The 25,928-nt window shown below is 49.5% G+C and overlaps 1 protein-coding gene across 1 annotated transcript in view; it reads right to left on the bottom strand.

The window, feature by feature from the left end:
• LOC138452822 (adhesion G-protein coupled receptor F3-like) overlaps positions 1-25,928 on the bottom strand; it is a 496,652-nt gene that overhangs the window by 362,702 nt on the left and 108,022 nt on the right. The window contains exon 5 of the mRNA XM_069605163.1: positions 10,261-10,364. Within this exon, the coding sequence (XP_069461264.1) occupies positions 10,261-10,364 (104 nt within the window). The remainder of the gene's footprint in view (positions 1-10,260; positions 10,365-25,928) is intronic.

Here is a 25,928-nt window from a genome sequence, read left to right on the forward strand (position 1 = left end):
AGGGACAACGGGAGTTCTCCCTTCTCATAGGCCTCGTTAAAGGTGGCAAGCAGTGGCTGGAGCAACTCTTGCTGGTATGTTTTGTAGAACTCGCTGGACAGCCCATCCGAACCCGGCGCCTTGCAAGTGAGCAAGTTCCAAATCACTACCTCCAGCTCATTCGAGGTGACGGGTGCGTCCAACTCAGAACATTCTAGATCATCTAAGGTGGGCAGTTCAATGTCCCCCAATGTGTCCAGTATGTCTTGACCCATATCCTCCCCTGTGTCCTCATACAAGTGTCTGTAAAACGTAAGGAATTCCTCATTTACCTCTTTCTGGGTGTTGCATATGCTACCTCCTTCGCCCTGAATCTCACTAATCACCGAGCGGGGGGTCTCACTCTTGTACAGCCAAGCCAGCAATCTGCCCGGCTTGTCGCCCCCTACATGTATCCTCTCCGTATATTTCCTGTAGATGAGTCTGCACAGTCTGTCCCAGAGTGCGCTGCAGGACAATTGTCGCTCCTCTGCTCTGGTTCTGTTATCATGAGCGGTGCTCACGCAATGCGTGAGCTCCTCTAGCTCCCTTTCCGCCTCCCGGAGCTCCCTTTCGACCCCCCCGTAGCCCCTTACTTTGGGAAATAGCTTCCCCCCACACCACCACCTTAAACGCTTCCCACAATGTGCCCACAGAGCTTACGCTTCCCGTATTTGTATCAAAATATTCTTCAATGGCATCCCTCAGGCCCTCCCGAAAACCCTGCATCCTGCAGAGCCTCGGTCCTAAGTCTCCATGTAGGGATCTGCGGTCGTGGGGGCTGGTGTCTCCAGTCTACCACCAAGGGCGAGTGGTCCGACAACACTCGGGCTTTGTATTCCGCTCTTCTATTTCTCTCACTATCCCGGCTGTTACAAACATGTAGTCTAACCTTGTGTACAAATCATGTGGCGCTCTGTAGTGTGAGTACTGTCTATCCGTGGGGTGCAGCCTTCTCCACGCATCCTCTAGGCCTAGGTCTTTCAGTAAGGTACTCAGCGCTTTAGCCACCGGTGCCGTTTTTCCTGCCCTATCCTTGGACCTATCCATTCTGAGGTCTACGGTACAGTTAAAGTCCCCCCCACACTACCGTGCCCCCCGCCAGGGGGCCAAGTTTACCGTAGAGGATCCTAAAGTAAGCCGATGTATCGTTATTGGGGGCGTACAAATTTATGATGTGTACTTCTCTATTTTCCAAGAGACCTGTTACCACCACCATTCTACCCTCCGGGTCCACCATAGAATTAAGCACTCGGAACAGCACATGGGGCGCCACCCAGGTGACAACCCCTCTGGCATACGCCGAGTACGCCGCCCCCACAACAGTGCCCTTCCATTTCCTCCCGACCACCTCCAGCCTTTCCCTAGTGAGGTAGGTCTCTTGCAGCAAGGCTATGTCTGCGCGCATCCTCTTTAAATACAACATCACTTTGTTACGTTTAAGGTAGCTGTTGAGGCCCCGTACATTCCAGGTCACAATTCTAAGATTACCCGATGCCATCTGGTCGGTCTATCTCCATCCCATCTCTCCCCATAATGTTCCCCATGTAGGGTCGTTTCCTGGCTCTTTCCCTACTGTTGACGAACCGTGTCCCCCTCCCCCCTTCCCCAACCTCACACCACTGCACACAACTCCCCCCTCTCTCCCCGCCAACCCCCAACAATAGCCCAGCTCCATCCCTGGATCTCAGACCTACCCACGTCTGGACCTGTCTCGTGACCAAGAACAAGGACCCCGGGGGGTGTCTCCAATCTAACAGTGACCTAACTAAATATACTACTATCGGGTGCAGAGGTTGCTCCCCAGGAGCTCCCAGTCATCTATTTAGGAGAAGTGAATTCAACGGAACACCGCCGGCAGATGCCGTGACTTCCCCCACACAAGCACAATATCAAACTATATTCCAGTCCCAATGTCATAGCTATGGCCTCACGGGTGCCTCTGCAACGTGCTACTTATCTCCATCCGCTTTTGTCTGGGCATCCAATTCCTGGGGTCGGCCTTGCATATCCAACCATTCCATCGCTTCGCTCGGCGTCTCAAAGAAGAGGGATCTGTTCTTATGAAACACCTTTAACCTGGCGGGGTAAAGCAACATGTAGCTTCTCTGAGCCTCCTCTTAACCGTTCCAAAGTTCATTCGACTCCGTTGTACGAGCAGCGTGTAATCCGGATACGCTGTTATATTCGCTGACCCCCTTTCTATCGTGCCCCCTTTCCGGAAAAATTTGAGAATCTTCTTGCAGTCACGATAGTTCAAGATCTTTGTAATCAGCGGCCGCGGGGGGGCTCCTGGGGCCGGTCTCCTGGTCAGGGCCCTGTGCGCCCTTTTGACCGCGAACCCCTTGGTCAGCTCTCTGCCTGTAATCTCCTGCAAAAGCATGTTTTCAACAAAATCCGTGGGGTTCGATCCTTCCATTCCCTCCGGTACCTCCACTATGCAAATGTTATTGCGCCTGGCGCGCCCCTCCGCCTGCTCTGCTCTGTCCTCCAATTTGCCCACTCGTTGCACGAGGGCATGTAGTTCCTTGGCATGTGTATTGCAAGCCTCCACTGTCGGGGCCAACTCCTTCTCCAGTTCCCCTGTGCGCTCCGCGATCGTTCTCACATCCTGGCGCAACAGGTTCACTTCTGTTCAGACCGCTCCTATCTTGAGGTTTAGGCCCTCTTGCAACTCTTTCATGGCCAGGCCCAGCTTCGTCTCCCAGGCCACCTTCAGGTCGGCAATTGCTGCCAGCACCTCCTGGATAGTACCTCCTGGATAAAACCCCGCCGCCGCAGGGGTTTCTTTGCTCTTGCCCCCTTCCACGCCCGAGGGCGACCTATCATAGGTCTCCATCGTGGGCTGTTTGATCCGGGAACGCACCACCTTGGAGGACATCCTGTTGCGTCGGTTGGGCCCACGCGCCCAGCTGTATCCTCATGGGGTTCGCTCGCCAGCCCCTTCGCAGCGAGGTGTCGCTGAACCTGGATTCACTCTGCTAGCCCACCACGATCCTTGGCCTCTGCAGTGGGGGCTCGCCCTTATGTTCTTGCTTTCAGCCCGAGGCGCATACGGCCCGTCTATCTGGTTGGGCTCGCCCACGTTCTGACCAACCTTGTCTTCCTCAACTCGTCGGACCTTTTATGGCCCTTTGTCCTCAGGCGGCCATCTTGGGTGCTCCCCTTCCTTTGCGCGAACTACACCTTCTTCGGGGTCTAGTTCCGTGAATATGCAGTCTCGCCATTGGGGAGGGCACGCACCGTGTGCCCCCCACTTTCATACGCCTTTAGATGCACCGTGGGCTCGAAAATCCGCCAAAAACCGTCACTTCTTCTCAGGATCAGGATCAGGATCGGATCATCGGGAGCTCCTCCAAGGAACGTCCTCTCAAGCCCTCCAGAAGCCCTTCAAGGTTAACTTCTTCTCTTGAGTTTGGTGGGAACAACCAACTCGTAAGCCACCTGGACACCGTCCCCATACTGGTCGAATTTTCTGCAGAGTGCTGTGGAAAACCAGATAGCCAGTGGGAAGGATACCATTTTGTGGTCTTTAAGACACCCACATCTTAAACCAACGTTTTGCCAAGCTTGTGGCCTCTTCCCTGGGCAGTGCAGGAACCTTCCGATGTCCTCCTTCTTGTCCCCACGACTGAAGCCCAGGAACAGCGAGACATGGAGGAACTGCCAGGAACAACTGCCTCAGCTACAGCTCTTCTTCACTTTAAGGGTACTCTGCAAACGCGGTCAGGAAATCTTTTCGGCCGCTGTGAAAGTTTGGGAAACTTCCCCGACTTTGAAGGCTTGCCCTTCCTTAAACCAACATCTAACTTTTCGTCTGACCAAATTCTTCTAAGATCTGTGGCAAAGACTTAACCGTTTACTACCAGAACTGTGCTATCCTATACAAGACTCTGAACCATTGATTTTGGCCCAGCCTATTGAATTGAATTGCTGGTTGTAGTGAACTGAAACCCTTTGCCCTGCCTATGAAAGCATTTGTGCCTTGATTTCTTTTAACCTTGTCTTTTTACCCCTTTAAAAAATAACTGAAGTGCCATTTTGCTCCCACTTCAGGGAAGCTGAACTTGTTCAGTAACTTATTGGTTGTGTATTTGTAGTATATTAGTATATGATATTGAGCTGCTCTTGCTAGTGTAATGTTTTCCAAACGACTGTGTAAATAAATGTATATTCTTTTACCAAGAAACTTTGAGTAACTGGTTATTTGAATCACTGTAATTGTTGGTCCTTTGTGTAATCCCTTGTACTGCTCACTTTACTCTTGAGATAAGTCTGGCTGCTCATCTACTACCGCCACAATACTGTGTAATATAGGCTTGTACCAAAGGTGAAATTGTACTGACACTTGTAGTCCTAATTGCATGTAGTGGTCCCAAAGGGTACTGCATGTGATTCTGCCTAACAACCGTTCATGGTGTTGTCATTTGGTGGTTGTGAAGATTCGCATGCTACTGACATCTCCTTTCTGATCGGTTTCTACTCACATTCGGTAGCTAAAAATACCCAAACGCTGAATCTTTTATATGTTTGTATCCCTATGTATGCAAAGAAGGTGGTCTTGTATTCAGCTACGATCAAGCTTGACGATCAAGCTTGACAAACCCTTGTGTGCCATTATGCCACATTATCCATTGTGGGTGTACACATTTAACGGTTTCATTTCTGAGCCTCGTATTGACACATATCCTGTCCTTCTCCACCATCTTTTCAGTAATTACCTGTTTCCTGCTTCCTTCTCCATCTTCTACCTGACTTCTAAGAAGGGGGATGTAGAGGTTTTGCGGCTTCAACTTCTGGGTGGATGGATGTGCAAGCAGACTTCTTCCTCTCTCAGGCAGAGAACACCTCCGAACTGTGCCTGAAAGTCATCTAGAACGACATCCTGCTTGCACAGGAGGATGCTCTTTACAAAATGGAGGGGTTGTAGCCGCTTCTCCCTGCAGCGTGATTGGGATAATGATGCCACGTGTAAATATTTTGGTGTATGAGTGAACAGAGTGAGCCTGGGTTAGATCTGATGGGATTGTTTGACAACCATGGCATTGAGCGACACACTCACTGCGTCTATGAGTGCTCTCCGCTCTAAACCCTGGGGGAGTACTGTGCATTTCACATGAGAGTGGCGCGACTCTGTTCTAGCATTCCTCGCTTTGCCTTCCTGCAGCCGCGACAACCCCCTTAGGCCAATGATCCCTGGCCTAAGGGGTCTGTTATGCACCATGATTACTGGGACACTTTGAGAAATCTTCACTCCACATTTTATCTTTCCTGCTCCTCATCTCATCAGCTCGACAACACATTTGAATGAGTTTGGCGATGGCTCTCAGCCTGCCCACCGTGTGCTAAGGAATGGGGAATGATGACATGAGAGTGTGGGGGTCTTCATACCCCAGAGAGCTCAAGAGCTCATTCTCTAAATCAAACTGTTCATGCCTCTTAGGATCCTTACCTCTTCACCTAAGGCAACAAGCATAGTACCATATTATCCTCCTCATTTTCCATTGTTCGATCCTTGTTTTGTTGCACGTGGTGTGGAATGGATCCGTTTTTCAGAGATGAGAGAGAGACAGAGAGGGAAAAGGAGTGTCACAGTGGCAAAGTGAGAAAGCGTGGCGAAGAAGCTATTGAAAGAAGGGGGTGTTATTTATTTTTCTAGCCTGCATTTTTCGGGTGTGCACAACTCGATGACTCTGCATTCAGCCTCATAGGTCAATTGACTACCACCTTAATAAACTGGAGAATAATTGTAACTTTATTTTTGCGGTAATAGCGCACTACACTTTATTCTCAAAATGGCTTTGGGGGTTTGGAATGATCTAAACAGATTTTAAATCACCTTAAGCTTAATGCAATTCTAAAATATAGTCTGAGTAAGAAAGAAATCGCCTGACACTTTGGCAGACTAGATTCTTTCATACTGTGAGGAGGAGAACTGACTTGTATGTTAGGATCTTAAACTCACTGGGTACCAGGCTCTTTCTTGATCAGTCACCCTTGCACTGCCTCCGGGCCTACCACGCCCTTAGGGGCTATAACTGTAACCCTACAGTCCTTTGTTCTCCTTGTACTACCCACAGCCGCGCTGCCCTGGCTGCACTTACTCAGAGCATTGCTGGCCTGCTTTCCCATCCCCCTTGCACCCTCCTTTCCCCTTGCACTTCTCGTTCTCGCACTTGCACGATCTGAATGACGCAAGGCCTAGTAAGATCGTTTGTCTTGTCCTCCCTCCCTTGTCTTGTCGCGCCTAGATACGCCTATGTACAGGCGCGTTATGAATGACTTATCATATCATATGCTGCTGCCTTGCTATAGCTTTGAATGCTTGTTTCCGATTTGTACGCCTTTTTATGCTTTTCTATATTTAGCGTATCGATTTCTGCCTATTTTTAATCCAGATTTGTGTGTTGCTCCATGCCTGCATTACACAGACCCTAGGCCACAAACCTCTATTATTGTCTGTTTCTTGATTTAAAAAACGTGTGATGTTTTGCTCATGTTTGATGATAAACCTTCTCAGCCTTCTACCCTAACTGACATCACATTTCACCATAACACTTAACATCAAAAACAACCAGTGTCACCGCTAGGTACAAACCTGACATTGCAGAAACTGGCCAGGGTCACCACAAACAAACACCCAACCCTAAAACAAACACTATCCAACGGACCACACCACAAGACAATAACGGGCTTAATTACAAGTTTGCCGGGACACTGGCAAACTCTAGTACCATTACCGGCACTTTGTCAGTATTAGCAGCAGATTACAAGTGCCGGTTAAACTGTTAATCCCCTTTCCATGGCGTCCCATAGGACTCCATGGGGGTATTTTGATGGTATTACCGGCAACAGTATTACTGTGCTGGTAATATTGGCCGTTTTCTGCCGGTAGGCATCAGATGTAACCCCAGCATTTAGCTGGAGGTAAATCCTCCATCCCTACCAGCAACTTGTAGTTGGCTGGTCCACAAAAAGTGCTGGTTAACATTATTACCAGCACTTTACTGTGTTATAATGAGGCCCAATAACGTTCACAGTGACAGGCCTCAACCAGATACATAGGATGCATGTCCACTTCAGGGTACACCCAGGCCAGATTCAAAACGACAACATGTCAAATGCACGTAGAAGCTTCCCCACACACAGCGCCTATTTCATTGCGATTTGCATGCATCAACACAACAGCAGAGCAATCTTACACTGCTCCCACAGCTCCTACCAGACACACCCAAACAATTCCTTTGCAAGAGACGACAAAAGGACTGCTCTTTATGTAAGAGGCACACGCCATCCCTTCAGCAGGGCAGTGTAGCTTCTAGGCACTGCTTGTTCTTATTTGTGTTTGCTGTTGCAGGTCTCTTCCTACCAGTGTCTCTTTGTGATTTGTCTGGCTCCAGCACCTGCAGGATTGGACTAGGTGATTCTACCAATATTGGAAGCCTCTGGTTTGTCAACTTGCACCCCTCTATAATGCTGACCCTTCCCTCTTCCCCCGGTTCGTCATTCCTGCATTCTTATGGGAGGACCTACCTATCGACTGACTGTCCAAGCACCTGGCAAGTCTGTCGCAGTTTAAAACACTCATAGTCAGTGCTTAGTTCTGCTTTTTATCCATGATCAGCCAGAAAGGACCAAGGCTCACCACAGACAACAAAGAGCTAATAACAGTTATTATTATGTCACTATAACAATTTGTATGTAATATGATACCCGATTCCGTGCTTTGAGGCTGGACTACCGCATGAAGTGCCATATAAAAGCCCCATGTATTTATTTATTTATTTTACTGCAAAGCTCTTGCATGTTCACCAAGCCTCCTTTTTTCTGTTCCCTCAGCTGACTCTCTCGCCCAGCAATTGGTGAATGCATGCATGTGTGCTTCAGTCATTAACGTTTCTCTTAAAGGAGAACAGCACCTTTTACAACATATCCGACAGCCAGTGACAACAATAGCTGTAGAAATGAAAAATGTCTCCCCTACACCGGTATCAAGACTCAAAGAACTGTGCTCAAGAGTGGTTTAAAAAAAGCCCACACACTTTCAGGGCTATGCTCAAGTTTTGGCCATTCATTTATTTATTTATTGAACATTTCTAAGGCGCTTTATACAACAGAACAGTGTTTCAAAGTGCTGCGAGGCTAAATGGGAAGGGAACAGGGGAAATAATAACAACAGCAAAAACAGTAATATACAGTTGTGGTCCTACTAGGCCTCGTGGCATTCGGCCGCGCAAGTGCACTGAGGGGAAGTGCAGGAGATGGGGGTGGAAGGAGGAGCATAGGAGCGGACAAGCGCTGGAGGAGCGCCCGGAAGAGAAGTGCTAAGGGGAGCCAAGGAGGAGAACCTCAGGCTAAGTGATATTACAGGTGACTCTCAAGGGTGGGATGTGGAGCTGCCAAGCAGGGGCCCCCAGGGCAGTGCAGTGGGCAGAGGGGTGCTAGTATTGACCGGGGGAAGGGCCTGAGATCCTGTGAGATTCATGAGGATCAGGCCACTGGTCCCAGCAACAGTGGGGTGATTAGCAGGGAAGGGAAAGAGGACAGCTTAGCATATTTGTGCATGTCGAGCGCAAAGGCACACAGAAATGACCATCTCCTTCTCGCTCTAAAAACATGCTTGAGACACAACGATGACTATTCGGTCAGCAGAATTTCTGGGAACATCAGCAGCGTTTTTTTCAGGATTGGGGAGTTTGCGTAGGATATCACAAATTCCCAAAATCAGAAGGTAACCTAGAAGATTTCATACCATGTAGCTAAGCCTGGATGCTGATGCGAGCCCTCACTTACCCAACATACAGAATGCGGCATGTTGCCCACACTGAAAACCAGAAGGGGCTCTACCAGGAAGATGTGCACTGCCACCCATACAATCAGACCTCACGTGCAGGTGGAGCGAGCCCTGGCTACACCAAACCTGTTAACAGCAGTCGTCTTCAGCCAAATTCCCGTTCCCAACTACACCATGAATGCAATGCTCTCAACGTACAAAGTCTGGAAGAGACTAGCTCAAAAATATGGGGTACAAACACAATACTCTCCCCTATTGCCCGTCAAGTTCATCCCTGGGGTTCCACTGACATCTGAGAAAGTATTTCATCAGTGGGTTGACAAATTACGAATAAAGACCCTAGGAGACCTCTTCACAGAGAACGGCTTTTTAACACCACAGCAAGCAAAATTGAAAGGCGGCAACACCGCTCTTGACGTATTCCTATATTTCAGGACCCGGTACACTTTACAAGCTCTCATGCCGGACTTCCCCCGACAATCCCCAACCTGGCAACTGCTACACAATGCCATACAGGCGCAAGGCGAGGGCAGGTTGGTGTCGCAAATCTACAAATCCATCATTATAGATACGACACCTAACCTTATCCGGGCAAAGACCAGATGGGAAAGGTCCCTCCACAGAACTATTCCAGACGAAGACTGGACCTACATCCTGAAACAGACACAAAGAATAGCTCTCAACTCTCGCCTTAAACTTATTCATTTCAACTTCCTCCACCAGACCTATCACACACCAGCAAAAGCTAACAGGCACCACCCTGAGGCGGCTGCGAACTGCGAGAGATGTGGGACACAACCAGCAGACTTCGTCCACCTCCCATGGGATTGCCCCGATATAACACCTTTCTGGAGCCAAGTCTTAGAGACGACAGCGGCAATAGTTGGAGAGGAGATACAGCCGAGCCAAACTGCAGCCTTACTTGGTATGACAAATTTACTCTCTGCCCCGTAAAGGAAATTGGCAGGACTCCTGTTGACACTTGCCCGCAGGAGAGTGGCCATGGCCTGGGGTCGCGGCCCCCCTCCAACATTCTCCGCCTGGCGCAGGGACATTCTTTACTGCCAGGATGTGGAAACGGACTTTATCAAATCACTACCCTTACATGCCCGCCCACCTGACATCTGGGGCCCATTGGTACTATTCCTGCTAAATGAAGCTGAGGAGACACCTGACTTTCGAGTAGACACCTCCCGCACAGGAACAGTCCAGCTGTGAAGACACAGAGCTAGCAGCACCGTCCACATGTCTCAAGTAACCGGAACAAGACAGCACAACCAAAGGAGTCACAAAATTGAGCGGGGAGACGGGGGGGAGGAGAGGATGGGGGGAAGTGGGACATGGCGCAGAGTTAAATCCACCCTAATGTGGGTGTGTAGTTGTTTTGTGTTCCAAAAAAAAATCAAAAATAAAGGTTTTAAAAAAAAAGAAAAAAAAAAAATACTTACAGCTCCTGTAACATTAAACTGCAGGTCCTTGTACTGCTCACTCTTGCCATCGGCCAGAAACGTCGTATAAGTCTGATTAAGGATAAAATAGCCTGTCATGTTAACTGTAAGGAAAAATCAGAAAGGGGCTCCATCAATCTTCAAGGTAAGGAACACGAACACGCTACATAGACATACACATGCGAAGAGAGCCCGTGCAAAACTGTCATGGTTTCGTTTATAGCCATTTTTGTAGTGCAAATAGTTTATTCGGAAAATAAATCCATCAAACTTTCGATCAATGTACACAACCCAAAAAAACATTGCAATTAATTTACAATTCATTAATTCATTACGGCAAGTTATTATACTGCTGGTTAATGTTAGCGCCAAGATGCCTACGCGTGAGCATATTTTTAACATAACGTAACATATCTATCATGTGATTGGTTCACACGCCCCTTTTCAAGCCGCAAACCTGTCATATACTATGTTCCCATTTATCTATATGTAATTGGTAGGCGCTATCTGTGAACACACTGCACGCGACTGATACAATTCAAGGGGATTCATAAATGGAGATACATTCGGAGTGGGGCGTAGTAGTTAACATAATTGATTTATACAGTGAAGCAGACATGTTCAGGGCCAATGGCTGGAGTACTTTATGTTAAACACATAAACCAAGTCGATTGCTGTTTTCTTCCTATGCCAAGTGATATTATCGAAGCTTTGAACTGACGCATGTGCAACCAGCACTGGGGCAAACGTTGCCCCAGTGTTGGAAAGAGTACATATTCTTTCCGTTCATTTTTGCGTCAAGTTCAAATCTAGCACTGAAGCTCCTCCACCCTCCACAAACCGATGTTGTTTGCAGTGTGGAGATATGACATATAGGGAGGGGAATCCTGCCTGCAAGGGGAAACTTAAGCAGAGTTTTGTGGCTGATGGTCTCCTTGAAAGGGAGGCCCCCATCAGTCAAGTCTCACTAGGCCAGAGAGTGACAGAAGGTTCCCTAACTCTGAGTGGGAACGTTACCAGGTCCTTTCAGGGCGCCCCATTTTCTGCCAAGGTCAAATATGTCTGACCATGTCGCCAGAAATAAGGAAAAGTGTCCCACTGCTGCTGTCACAGCTGTCAGGCGAATGCTGAAGGCGGGGCAGTCTACCTAAAGACCGAGCCTGCAGGGGAGAGAGTTTGATAGCTGTACTGCCCCTTGGAAACCTATAGCTTAGTTGGAGGATAAATACCTCCCTGCACTGTGTTGCAGTTAAGAACTATATTCCACTAGGGTGTCTGTTGAGTAATAGCCTCCCTGACCCAGTGATAGTCATGGCAGTCAATAGAGATAAGCTTTTGTAGCAGCACATGAGGAAGCAGTTGAGGGAAGCAGCCCTGAGGCTACCTCAACCAGAGAGCGCAAGGGACTGGTGTCCCCGGTAGCTCCCTGTCCACGAGGCACTGAAGTCCCTTTAGGCACCTACTCTTGCGAGAAAGGGCCTGGTGGCCACTGAGGTGACTATTGTATTAGCACTAGGTTCACTGATCGCAGGGTTGCCTACTATTAGTGCAAGAGGGGAAACCTGAGATGACAGGTAGGGTATTTTTTAGCCTGAAGGATATTGCAGGACTGCGTGAGTTGTCGCCAGCTGGAGTCCCAGGTCAGATTCTAAGTGATCCGACCGCAGCAGATTTTGCCACGGCCGGAATGTTCGCATGAGAAACGTGCGAACTACCAAAAGTTTGCACCTTTGTCATGCGAACACACTTACATACTACATGGGCTGCAGAAGTTTCTCCCGCGACCCCTGCTCACTATACTGTAAAGTATAGTGAGCGGGGTGTTGTGGGGGACACCCCGGCAGCCCCCGTTTTGTTTCATTTTTTTTGTTTGCAGGTGTGCTCTGGGGGTGTCCCCCGCAACACCCCGCTCACTATGCCACACAGTATAGTGAGCGGGGTGTTGCGGGGGACACCCCTGCAGCCTTTTTCTTTTTTACTTACCTGCAATGCTACCACCAAAGGTTCGAGCTTTTGGTGTTCGAACCTTTGGTGGTAGCATTTTTCGGCCGTTTTGTACGGTCGGACCTTTTTTTCGGTCCGATCGTACAAAACCCCATGTCAGGCTGACTGTTGCCTGGAACAGCAGGTCTGTTGCACTAGAGCAGGTCTGTTGAGGCAGACCACAGAGCATGTTCAGCGCAGAGGTCCTGAACCACTCCATCAAGGGGAACAGGTGGAGAGTGAAAGCCCTGGCCAGTTCCACATACAGAAGGTCTCTCAGCTGGAAAGTGCAAGAGACTGGTCTCACTCACTGGTAGCTCGCAGTCTAGTCCTGAAGTCGCCTGAGAGGACTCTGAGGCCACTGTGGTGACCATGGACTTAGCACAGGATTTAGTGATCTCAGGGTTGTCTATAAGCATAGAGTAGATACCTGAGAGCGCGGTCATGGAAGCTTCAGACCTGAAGGGCCTGCCAGAGCTGCAGGAATTGTCTTCAGGAAAGGCCCAGGTTAGGTTGGTTTTTGCCAGGAACAGAGGGACTGTCCCACTCTGGCGAGTCTGTTGAGGCAGACAGCAGAGCAGGTGCAGGGCACAGGTCCTGAACACTCCTAAAAAAAGGTAACAGGCGAAGTACAAAGACAAGGATCCCAAGAATTCTGGGTCGGCGCAGAGCCAGGAGTTGGTTGTTCACCCAGGCCCCAAGAGTGCCCCAACGGACTTGGTTTCTGACATACCGGATAGCAAATTAGAAGTGGCTGGGGCATCTGACAGCTTGTCAGATAATTTCTGTAATCCCTAGGTGGATTCAGAGATGGAAACTGTGTGCTCAGTCCAGCCCTGTCTAGGTAGTCATAGGACAGGAGAGGCACTACAGACCCTTTTAAATACACTTCCTGCAGTTGGGTGGTCTCGTGAGAGGAAAGTTAATTCTCTCAGGTGGAATCCCCACAAGATCTTATAACTGTCAGGGGACCCTATGTCATATCTGTGGTGGTGTAGACACCACAGAAACCTCAACAGCCTCTGGCTGCCAAAAAACTTTCGAGCAATGGAAAACTGGCTTAAGCAGGCCCCGTTCCAGAACTCCCAGACAACGGGCATGGAAATAAAAGACAGACAGGCACACATGAAACTAGAATTTGAGTGGACTCAGTACAGCTGAGCCTAGATGTTGCTGATCAGTCCATTACCTGTCTTCAAAGGTGATGATCGGGTTAAAAAAAATCTGACCCATGGTCGCGACAAGTCTAGAGCTTGGACATTGGGACATCTCTCTACAAAGAGTTACAATACTAAGCTTAGACTTCAACATGCTAATGAAAACGCCAACTGGTTATTTTCTCACCTTGAGGATGAGCTTGGGTCTTAGATAGGTGGTTCTGAACTTTTTTGGGCCGAGGGCGTGTTAAGAATTGCCATCTGGCAAGGGTGTGAAATCGCTGGCTTTTTTGGTGTTTATTAATTAATAAAATCATGTGGGTAATTCATTCTCTGAAAGGGTAATCTGCTGATTTGATTCCCATTTCATAAGCTTCATGCCAAAGGCATAGTGTGTACCTGTGCCCTGCTGTATCAGTATCCTAGTCTGCAGCACCTGCTCTACCACTAAACGACTGCTGTACTTCTACATCCCAGGGCCCACATTACCACAAAAGGTGAGGTTATCTCTTAACTGTCCGTTTTAACTTTATAGTTGTGTTGGCCTTGGTTAGCAGCAGTGTGAGAGTTGAGCAGGTGCTCTAGCCTCTGCTCCTCCTTGTAGTCATGATGGGCAGAAGCCAATTTATCACAAATGTTCTGACTGAAAATTAGTTGATATGGTAACTACAGGTAATGAATTTGACCCAGTAAAATAAATCATGTGCAATGTGCATGGACCTAATAATGTGGTAGATCAGTGCCGGGTGACGGCATATAACTAGATAATGCACGAAAGCTGTGATGAAGCAAGAGACACATTTAGTGCATTCAAGGTGGCCAATTTGCATTCATCAGATCAGGTTTACTTTATTTAGGCCACACCGTTCACATACAAATGCACAGAAAGGTCTGTTAGCCCCTCTACTGAGAACAAACACGACCAAAGAACCTGTTCTATGGGAAGGTGCCCATTATCAGGCATATGTTTATCTAAGTTACATGTAAAGTAAGTCTGTGTCTACCTTGCACCTACCTTCCATACATGCAATCTAATCATAGTGTTGTTGAGATTGTATTTAAATTAGATAGACAGAGTCCAACCAAAAGTGCAGATTTAAACCAGATGGGACCTTGACATTGAGGAACATGTTGAAAGGATAGATACGATGTTCTTTGACACCATCTCTATACCTGACATGGAAAATGTTTTAAGTGCGTGTTTGTGGAAAAGCCAATACTTAGCAGAACAAAGTTTGTAGGGGACATAGACATAGCTAAACACGCATATGAGGGAACAGAAAACAGAGGGATACATGATACATGTAGAGAGTTGAACTAGAAGTGTGATCATGTATCCCAACAAGAAAATAAATCTATGGCAAAAGCTGTCATGGTGAGGAGAAATGCAAAGGGTGAGAACCCTGGTTGGGGCGTTGGCATGGTTCGTTGAGGAAGAGGGTGAGGATATGGATAGCTGTGTTGAGGCTATACAAAACTCGTACCCACAGCAGATGCAACCTTCTTACAACTTTTGATGAGTACTAAAAGAAATTGAAAACCGGGGAATTTGCTTTGATGAAATCCTTATATATCTGAAGGAGGTTCATTTGATTAAACTCAGATGGGAGGGGCAGCAGATGCTAGAGAAGAATGCCACAGGGATACAGATAATGGTTGTGATAGGAGAAATCCAATCAGGGAATGCCCCATGCCTGAAGGCATAGGCATAGCAATATTAGGCATAGAAGATATGGTTCCAACATTCTCAAGCGCTTTGAAACACATTGTGTATAGGCGCTATATAAATTAACTATCCTATCATATCATAACACTGCCCTCCAGAATCTTAAAAGTATTTTTATTAATATTATTAATAGGTTATTTATTTATAGAAAGCGGGCATAGCTTTGTGAAGCATCTGAGCGCTTTACAAGTCATAGGGCATAGTAGAAGGGGTGGGAAGTAGAGATACAAGGGAGCAAGGAGCTAACAATGGGGCAGAGGAAGGACGGGCTACTTAGAAAGGGTACAACAAGCAACCAGGGGAGGAAACAGGGGGGGCAGATCTCCCAGTCTCAGGTTAGGTAGGGAGTGGAGTCTGTCTGGACCTAAGTGTTAGAGAGGAGCCATTTCTTTAAGAGGAGAGTCTTGAACACTTTCCTAAAATGTTGAAGTGAAGGGGCAGTTTGAGTGTTGATAGTGAGGAGGTTCCAGAGTCTGGAGGGATAGACAAAGAAGGCCTGTCTTTAGGTTATTTCCTCCCTGCACCTAAGAAGTTCAAGTCTACACATGTCCTTACTTCTGATGGATCATAGGACTCCAGAGGTGCTGAGCTTCTCAGCAAGGCATTTTAGGGACTTGCGGGTGACCTCTTTGTAGTCGATGCAGCAGGATTTACAGGTGATGCATTCTTGCAGCAGAAGCTAGTGAATGTCAATGTGAGTCAGGGTGATGTGGTTGAATTTTCAAAGCCCTTTGATGAGTCATGCTGGAGCATGTAGAGCAAATGTGTTTGAGGAAGCAATTGTTGGGGGGGGGCATTCCCCCCTCTTTACACAAGGCTTGAATTGTAACACTGCCAAAAACTGGGAAGTGCTCAGCCCTGTACCGCTCACACAGACAATTGTCTCTCAGAAACCTGGACTATAAGAGTCAGGCTGAAATAGTCGCCTAGCCACTTTCCCACTGATGAGGCAATTAGCCCACTTAGACCAGGTGTGCTTCATTTCTTGGCCATTCTATTAGTCGAAACATCAGGAAATATGTGGCATTTTTGTGTTTGTTTGACACAAATTAAAGGGCTCGGGTGGCCACAATAAATCATGAGAAGGCCTTTGATTGTTCATTATCGATATACTAACTATTGATACACTTGGGGTTTGGGCCTTACATTAGGAAATTGATAACCTTGAAAGCCTTTCCCAGGTGGCAAACATTGACAGTAATTGTCAAATGTTGAAGAGGGTGAACAGTAAAGGGCCGCACTACCTATGTCTCTTGTTACATGGCTCAGCCCGCCACTATTGTTTGGTGTAGTGATGGCGCCTTTGGCTCAGTGAATCCGAAAGGAAAGTCAGGATCAGGAGAGACAGTGCAAGCCACTGGATACACCATTACACTTTATGATAATATCATCATAGTCCTTACTTGATGGACCCAGAGAGAGACCTGCTAGACACTTAGAAATCGGGAATCAGTTTGGAGAGGTATCTGGCCTTTAAGTTAACTAGTTTTAGCTGAGGATATTCCCCCTGGGCACACATGATCCCTCATGCATAATAGATACTCATTTTTGGGAGGTTCTAGTGAAATCTATATCAATGTATTGAAATATAATAAAATGTGGACGTCAAGCTAGGAGTGAATACAGCTAGATAGGTTAAACCATATACTATATGCCATATGCCACTCGGGGGAGATTTTTCCAGGCTGCAAATCGCTGTCTGATCTCATATGCAATTGTCAATGTTTGAGGAGTCGCTCAGACATTCCAAAACCGTCTGTGGAAAATAGTGGTCTGAGGGTTCTGTACCTGACAGTGTATTGCAGAATTGGTTGCAAAGACAGGACAGAGCTGTAAAGCACTAGCCCACATTTTCAGAATTTAGAAGTTGAAGCATCTTCAATTGATAACGTTTTCGGAACACCCTGATAAATGTGAAAGGATGGTATGGTCTTAAGATGAACCCACTTCACAGGTGTGTCATCCTGGGCATCTGTCTGGAAATCATCATCTATAGGGACACCTCACTATGCTGGACTTACACACTGATGGCAGGTTCATAGGGTCCTTGAGCTTTGCTGCTTGCTAATTGGTGTACATTATATTAAAGTAGTTGAGGATGGATCCTCCAGATGACACAGGATGAATTAGGGATCTGGTATGCTGCAATGACATGTAATATTGTTATTCTTTTTTGACTTTGTTTTGTTTTCTCTTTTTTTTCTCTTTTAATAGAATTGATAAGAAAGTATTTATGTATTTTAGTACAAGATGTATTTTTGTATAATTTTTGAATATGAAGAGAAACCAATCACAATGAAAACAACATTGTTATTGTATGCTAAGGCATCTGAAACAGTGTCTCAGCAACGGCAGCTTGGAGGCGTTCAGGGGGACTTCCAGGCTCATTTAATGGCTCTATACCTCTGGGGTACTGATTCAGTGGCAAATAACCAGCGTCCATGTTATCTTACATTGCGTTGATGCAGCGGCACCGGATAGATGTGAGTGTTCCCTTAAGCTGTGTAGGTATTGACAAACTGGTTATCGGTTGCCATATGTCGGAAAAGTCGCATCATACATGCCCTTATTTCATGTCTTGTTGATGACTTGCTCACAATCAAAGTACATTTGTTTTCTAAAAAGAATATTTCTCTCAAGAGGAATTCATATTTTAAGCACTGAACCATTTATGTTAGTCTTTAACTTCCTGTCTCCTTTTATGCAGCATTTTATGGGTTTATGCCATGATTTTCAGACTCGGAAGTTAGATAAACCCTTTTATGTTCTGTTGACTTGATGGAGAGACAAAAAAGACTCTTAAGCACTCACTCTCTTTAAAGCACTCAACTAAGTCCATGTTTTGTACAACATGGAGGACTGCGCTTAGTGCTTAAAGTGAGCAAGTGCTTGGCCCTATAATCATTAAGACATAATGGGGGTAATTCATAGAATTTAGCGCAGAACCAGCGCACGGGGGCAGTGCCGAGAGGGAGCGTGCGCCAGCGTGCGCCAGCCATGTGCACTAAACAGCATTCTGGCGCACCACATATTCATGGATTTCCCAAGCCATTTAGAGCCGTGGTGTAGCGAACATCCCCCAGCGCCAGTTACACCCTCAAGAACTCCCCTTGCGCAAGGAAAAGCCATTGAAATCCTCAATACAGCGCAAAGGGCCATGCTAACCCTGGACTAGCTTACAGGCCCGCTACATTGTAATCAGTAATCACGTGAAAAACTACACGTACCTCACTCGCGGCAGCCAAAACGCGTGGAAATGTACTCGCGCCCCCCCTTGAATGCACGTACCCCGCTAGCAGCAGCCAAAGCACATGAAGATGTACTCGCGCACCACTTTGAATACGGGTACCACACTCGCGGCAGCCAAAATGTGTGAAAATCTCCCCGCGCACTCCCTTCGATACGCGTTCCCCACTCGTGGCAGCCAAAACGTGTGGAAATCAACTTGCGCACCCCCTTGAATAGGCCTACTCTGCCTGTGGTCTGGGGTGATGGGCTGCCTGCAGGGCATGTCCAGGGGTGTAGGGTGGTCCCCTGTGGTGTGGGCTGACTGCGGATCATGGTCAGGGGTGTAGGCTGGTCACCTGTGGTGTGGGCTGCCTGCAGGGCATGGTCGGGGTGATGAGCTGCCTGTAGGGCATGGTCCGGGATGATGGGCTGCCTGCGGATCATGGTCTGGGGAGATGGGCTGCCTGCGGGGCATGCCCAGAGGTGTAAGGTGGTCCCCTGTGGTGTGGGCTGCCTGCGGGTCTTGGTCTGGGGTGATTTGCTGGCTGCAGGGCATGCCCAGGGATGTAGGGTGGCCCCCTGTAGTGTGGGCTGCCTGCGGGTCATGGTCAGGGGTGATGGGCTGCCTCCAGGGCATGGTCAGGAGTGATGGGCTGCCTGTGGGGCATGCTCAGGAGTGTAGTGGGGGGCCCGTAGTGTGGGCTGCCTGCAGGGGTGAATGTGGGTCCTCATCACTCTGGTGTGCGAATCAAGGGGTACGCGAGTGAGCTAAACACGCAATTTCACTGCGGCGAGCGGGGTACGTGTATTCCGGGCTACGCAAGTGAGCTATACACGCGATTTCGACGGTGCAAGCGGGGTACATGTATTCCGGGGGCCGCGAGTGAGCATTTCACGTGATGTTGCTGGGGCGAGCGGGGTGCATGTATTCCGGGATACGTGAGTGAGCTATACACGTGATTTCGCTGGGGCGAGCGGGGTACGTGTATTCTGGGGTATGTGAGTGAACTATATACGCGATTTCACTGGGGCAAGCAGGGTACGTGTATTCCGAGGGGCGCAAGTGAGCATTTCACGTAGTGTCACTGGGGAGAGCCGGGTACGTGTATTCCGGGGTACGCAAGTGAGCTAAACACGCAATTTCGCTTGGGCCAACGGGGTACGTGTATTCTGGGGGCGCGAGTGAGCATTTAATGCGATGTCGCTGGGGCGAGTGGGGTACGTGTATTCAGGGGTATGTGAGTGAGCTATACACGCGATTTCGCTGGGGCGAGCGGAGTAGGTGTATTCCAGGGTACGCGAGTGAGCTATACACGCGATTTTGCTTGGGCGAGCGAGGTACGTGTATTCCGGGGGGGTGCGAGTGAGCATTTCATGCATTGTCACTGGGGCGAGCGGGGTACATGTATTCCGGTGTACGCGAGTGAGCTATACACGCGATTTTGCTTGGGCCAACGGGGTACGTGTATTACGGGGGGCACGAGTGAGCATTTCACGTGATGTCACTGGGGCGAGTGGGGTACATGTATTCCGGGATACGCGAGTGAGCTATAGACGTGATTTCGCTGGGGTGAATGGGGTACGTGTATTCCGGGTGGCGCGAATGAACATTTCACGTGATTTCGCTGGGGCAAGCCGGGTACGTGTATTCTGGGGTACACCAGTGAGAATAACATGCGATTTGGCAGTGTGTGCCCTCCCCATGCCCCACAGGCAGCCCACACCACAGGCCCCCCCTACACCCTTGACCATGCCCTGCAGACAGCCCATCACCCCTGCCCATGCCCTGCAGGCAGCCCATCACCCCTGCACATGCCCCGCAGGTAGCCCACATGGCACCATGCACTTGTGAGCCCCGACACAAGTCCCCCCACCAGTGATGGGCACCTGCCAGTAGGCCCCCACTCATGTCCCCCCACCAGTGATGGGCACCTGCCAGCAGGCCCCGACACATGTCCCTCCACCCGACCCCCATTGACGGCAACCTGCCAGCAGGCCCCGACACATGTCCCTCCACCCCAACCCCATTGACGGCAACCTGCCAGTAGGCCCCGAATTATGTCCCTCGACCCCACCACCATTGATGGCAACCTGCCAGCAGGCCCCGACACATGTCCCTCCACCCCGCCCCCATTGATGGCAACCTACGAGCAGGCCTCGAATCATGTCCCCCCAAACACCACGCCATAACTATACAGACCTATGGCCCTAATGCCAACCCAAATACCACCCCTCCCACCCCCAGTACAAACACCCAAAGTCCATAGAAAGAAATCCTAAGTTGAAAAGCACAAAAAAACATTACTCCATGTGAACATTAAAGAAAGAAAGTATGTACATGTCCAGAAATATTGTAAACAAAAGCCTGAAGGGTCCATTATCCGAAAACAAAAGGAAACCTACCAAAAACCCTATCCAAAATACAACTATATACAAAAAGTGGCGCGAAGTCAGTGGACTCCAAATCATAATAAAAACCAAATGAAACCTAAACCTAAATAACTATATACAACGGCGGCGGGCTAGTCTGACGGCTCACTTATTGATGTCCCGGGCCAGGGCATCATTGAACTCCTTGTCGATGTTCCGGAGGCAGGCCAGTTCCCTGGCCTCGAGGTCTCCCAGGGATGCAGCCATGGCCTCCTCCAACTCCCTGCGAGTTGCCTCAAGGCACTCAGCCCTCCTCAAAGCCCGGTGCATGGAGTTCTCCGCCCTGGCCATTGTGAGCCATGCCCTCTCTGCCCGCCGCCGCTCCGCATCTATTTGCTGGCCCAACCGCTGCCACACCAAAGACACTCTCAATCCTGGGTCCTCCTGCCCGCCGGATGATGCCTGCCCCCGGGATGTTGATGGCGCTGATCCATGATTGCTCCCACACTCTTCCTGCTGCTGCCTGCTTGTTGATGCCTGCACATCCTCCATTTGCTGGGGTCCAGTTGGTGGGGTGGCCACCCATGATGGACCTCCGACTCCCGACTGTGGCAGGGATGTGTCCTCTACCAGCATGGCCGCTGGCTCAGGGGCAGCTCCACAGGGGGCCCAGGTGATACTTGGGTGGAAAGATGGCACAGAGGATGACTGGCGCATAGAAGATCCAGCACACGGATGAACCCAGTGCTGACGACCTGACCTGTCCTAGTAGGTCGACCCGACCAAACAGGTATTCAAAATGACATGCATTGTCCAGATGAGAACCCTGCACGTCATCCCGAATACCATGTTGGAGTAACGGCACACCAGCTAGGACAGGCTCAATCCGGTCACAGATTGCCACGTCCGCAGGGAGAGGAAGGCAAGTTGTTGTTTGCGCATCCCCTCTCTGAAAACGGGTCTGGACGGAGGCATCCCTGCTTGTGCCAGATGATGCAGTCACCGGATCGGGGACAGGATTACACACAGGCACCTCCGCGGCTGCCTGTGCTGCCTCCTGTCCCTGCCCCTAGACTGCACCACTAGCACCAGTGGAATCCCCCCTTCCAGGCACCGTGTGTGGGGCTTCCATGGCCTCCTCCTCAACCAAACCCCCCCACCAACCTGGATGACTCCGTGCCACCTTCCTCCGTAGGCCCCTGTGGGGGCTCAGATGCCCCTACTGCTGCTGAGGAGTCCACCTCCAAACTCCGCCTCTTGGAACTGCCTTTGGCAGCTGCGGCCATGGACACAGCACCAGACTCCTCACTCCCGGAAGATATCAGTACATGGGAGGGGAGCTGGGCCTCGCATCTCCGGCTGGCGGTGTGATCCCTGCCCTTGTGCTCCACAGCACCATCTCCGCCCTCTTCATCAGTCGACGCTGCAGACAGGGAGAGACAGAACACAGGCATCAGGGCACTGTACAATGGTCTGTTACACACATGACAGTGCACATGAGTGGCAGTGTCAAACTTCACAGATGGCATCACACTCACTACTTATATCATTTAAACCCACACACAAGCACAAATTAACAGGAATCATGCAGCAGGCAGCAGCATCCATACACAAACAACTGCATGAACATCCGTAGGTTGGCATGATGTCACTAGCAACATGGGAGAGCGGAACACATGCACACATGCCACCAAACAGCCATGCATCTGTACATCTCCGCCACCTGTCACAGTGCAATCATCGTCAACTATGTCACATCTGCCAATCGGGTACCTACGTGTCTGTGTCACATGCATCCATGGCGTATCACAGTCACACACATGTCAAACACACACACACACACGTACCCCGTGCACGTACATGAAGGTGGAACCAGCATCCAGGTGTCACACCCCAACCATGGCATAGTACATACACAGAAATGCTAACATGTGTGCATCTCCACATGCAGTTGTGCCTCATGCTTTGGAACACATACACCAGTGCTGTGTATCACACATGACTGGACTCACATGCAGCACTGTCATGTCCCTGCGCATACACATAAATACATGGGCCATTTCAGACATATGTCCAAGCTGCACACTCCTGGCACACCTCAACATGCACTGCATCCAATGAGTACGCATGGACACTTACCGCTCGACTCCAGACGGGTCTGCCTCTCGAGGACTTGGAGGTGAAGCGCTGGGCGAATGTGTTCCAGGACTCTCATTTGGTCGTTGGTAAGGTGGACCCGGCACCCCACTGCATCCGCTGCGTCCAAGAGGCGCCGGGCCTTCCTGAGGGTCCTAGACCTGAAGTCCTCCCAGCACTTATGGACGTGTTGGAGGTCGCGGGTTGCCACCCCCTGTGCATTGATGGCACCCATGATGTCCATGCAGAGCCTCTTCGTCCATCCTTGTCGGCGCGTGGACGTCCGAAGAGGGCATCATAATGCACCAGGACTTGCTCCACCATGATGCCCACTTCTCCTGCACTGAATCTGGCAGCCCTCTGCCTCTCTGCTGAGGGGTCGCCACTTGTCCCAGATGGAGTGTGACCCAACATGGCAACCCCCGAGGCAGATGTGGGTGGGTAACTGGGTCCTGGTGCTGGGCTGTGGAGCGATGGAACTGCAGTCAGGAGTTTTCTGTTCCAGCAGGGGTGGTCGCAGCAACTGGACTGATGTGCAGGCACCAAATAGCAGGGCCTGTGGCCAGCAGGCAGGCAGGCAGCAGCAGTCTCGTGGGAGGCAGCTCGGGGTTCTGAGAGGCAGGAAAATGGCCTTCTGGGCAGGAGCGTGGTCTTCCATGTGTTGTCGCGTAGCTAGCTTAATGCAGAGTGATTTAGCACATGAAAAAACAGCATGTCAGCGTGTAATCCGAGGAAAGGGCCTTAGCGTGTAAGTGCATAAGTGACGTGACGCGCGCAGGCGTTTCCCTCGGCACGGGTGCATAGTGAATCCACACGTGCAAAAACAGCACGTCCGCGTGTGAATGCGTGTAATTCGAGGAAGGTTCTTAGCGCGTTAGCGCTTAAGTGACGTGGCACGCATGGGAGTTTCTGTGGGAAGGGGTTAAAGGTCCACGTAGGACACCATTTTCTTGTACGTGCTTTTTGTGGAGAGCAAGCGGGTGATCCCCGTACTTCTTGTCGGTTCACAAGCGATTACTTCACAACGATTGCAGTGCGTACTCCTTGTTTACTGAGACTGAGCTCAATTCTTCTTTTGGCGGGGTTGTTGCCAATGCGCCCACGCACGTCTTTTTCAGTTCTTTTTTCCAGGCAGACAGTGAGGCGAGCACATATTTTTCCACTGTGGTTGCCCCTGTGTTCGTGTGCCCATTCAGAGGTCATTGAAGCTTGTGTGTACCACGCTAATGCATTTTCTGTGTTTCTGGGTGCCACAGCATACTGCGGGTCCTTCATTCCACTCCCGTGGGCTACCGAGGAGTCGCGTGCACATTTTTTTTATTTGGGGTGTCTGAGCATTGTGTGTCCTGTCATTTCCCCCCAGGGGTCACAGACAGCCTTGCAAGAGCACGTATTCCATCTAGTACCCTGCTGCCCCCTTCACCCCAATTGCCCAGGACAATTGTTCTCTGCACCTCCCATTCGCACAAGAACATCAGTGCCATAGTTGGGAGGCGACCAAGTAGTAAGGGAGGCAAAGGTGGCTGACCTCCAAGAGGTGGGCGCGGTAGGGGATGTGGCCAGGATGAGCAGGGTGGCCAGGGTGGCAGTGGTGGCCAACATGGGCAGGGTGGCCCAAGAGGGCAGTGTGTCCAGGACCATTCAGGGACACTTAGGCCCCCCAATGGGTCAGGGAGATGCAGCTGACACCATCCCAGCTCAGGCCCTGCTAACCCAGACCGGATTGGTCACCGAACTGGCACGGGATGACTCACAGGCCGACTTCAGTGTCACGAAGTCCAAGCCACGTGTGGCGGTGAAAGTTGCTGTCACCAGGCCACCTGGATGCTGCCCCAAGTAAATTGTAAATAAAGGGGTAGACCTGCACTCAAATCCCTGATCCTTCAGGTATAGTACATAGCAATCAAGCGAAAATGGACCAGTAGAACGGGATGACACTCAACTACTTCAATACATATCAAATTTTAATCAATAAACACATAACAAAAACAAAGCATCTTTTTGTGTGAACCATCTGGATAAATATAATACCGGATGCAAGACGACACCTGATACTATGGACTGGGTCACTGACAAATGTGATAATTGAAATAATTTGTGTGGCAACATTATCAGTACACACTGGTCTAGAAATTACATATGTTTTTTTACAGATGAATGTATGAATGAGTTGTGTATGTGGTTGTGATTGAAGGAATTAATTGATTGTCTTTTTACTGATTTTTAGGATACATATATTGTTTTTGTTATGTTTTATTGATTAAAATGTGATATGTATTGAAGTAGTTGAGTGTCATCCCGTTCTACTGGTCCATTTTCGCTTGATTGCTATGCTGCCCCGAGTAGCCAGGGTGAGGAGGCTGCAGGGTATGCTGCAGTTCAATACACCCCAGCTCTGAGTCACCCAGCCGGGACAGTGTTGGTCCCAGACCATCACACCAAGGCAGTTGTGCCGCTTGGTCCTGGCAACAGCACCCAGCAGCCAATGCCTGCAGTGAGACATTTGGTCATCGTGACATTGCCTGCTTCCAGTGGCCAGTCCACCTGCGCTTCAGCCCCTACAGACCAGAGCGATGTAAGCCACTCAGGGTCCGCCCCACCTCTCAAGAGGAAGAAGCATGCTCTTGCGGAACAGGCTGGGACCCCAGACATGGCTCACCCCTCCGGCATGTCAAGGAAGCAGAGTTTCAATGATGTGGAAGTAGACGCACTTGGGGGCTACGTGTCGGCACATGGCCGCGACATGCTGGTGACGGCAGGGTGCAAGACTATGACTGCTCAGCGTAGGGCCCACTGGCAGTGCATCGCGGACCAGATTAGTTCCCTGGGATTTGTGAAGCGCACAGCTGATGATTGCTCAAACTGTTGGAATGACCTCAAACGCCAAGCAAAAAACAAGCTGGCTTCCAATTACGCCTCTACTCTGGTGACTGGCAGTGGGTCTCCACCAGAGGAGGATGAACTCACAGAACATGAAACAATCTCTGGAGGGTTCATCGCAGAGGATCAGATCCAAGGCGTGGGAGACCTACCAGATCTTGAGACAATGTCTGGTGAGTGCCCATGCG

The sequence above is a fragment of the Ambystoma mexicanum genome, chromosome 4p (assembly GCF_040938575.1).
Source record: "Ambystoma mexicanum isolate Mex_15411 chromosome 4p, UKY_AmexF1_1, whole genome shotgun sequence".
Taxonomy (NCBI): domain Eukaryota; kingdom Metazoa; phylum Chordata; class Amphibia; order Caudata; family Ambystomatidae; genus Ambystoma; species Ambystoma mexicanum.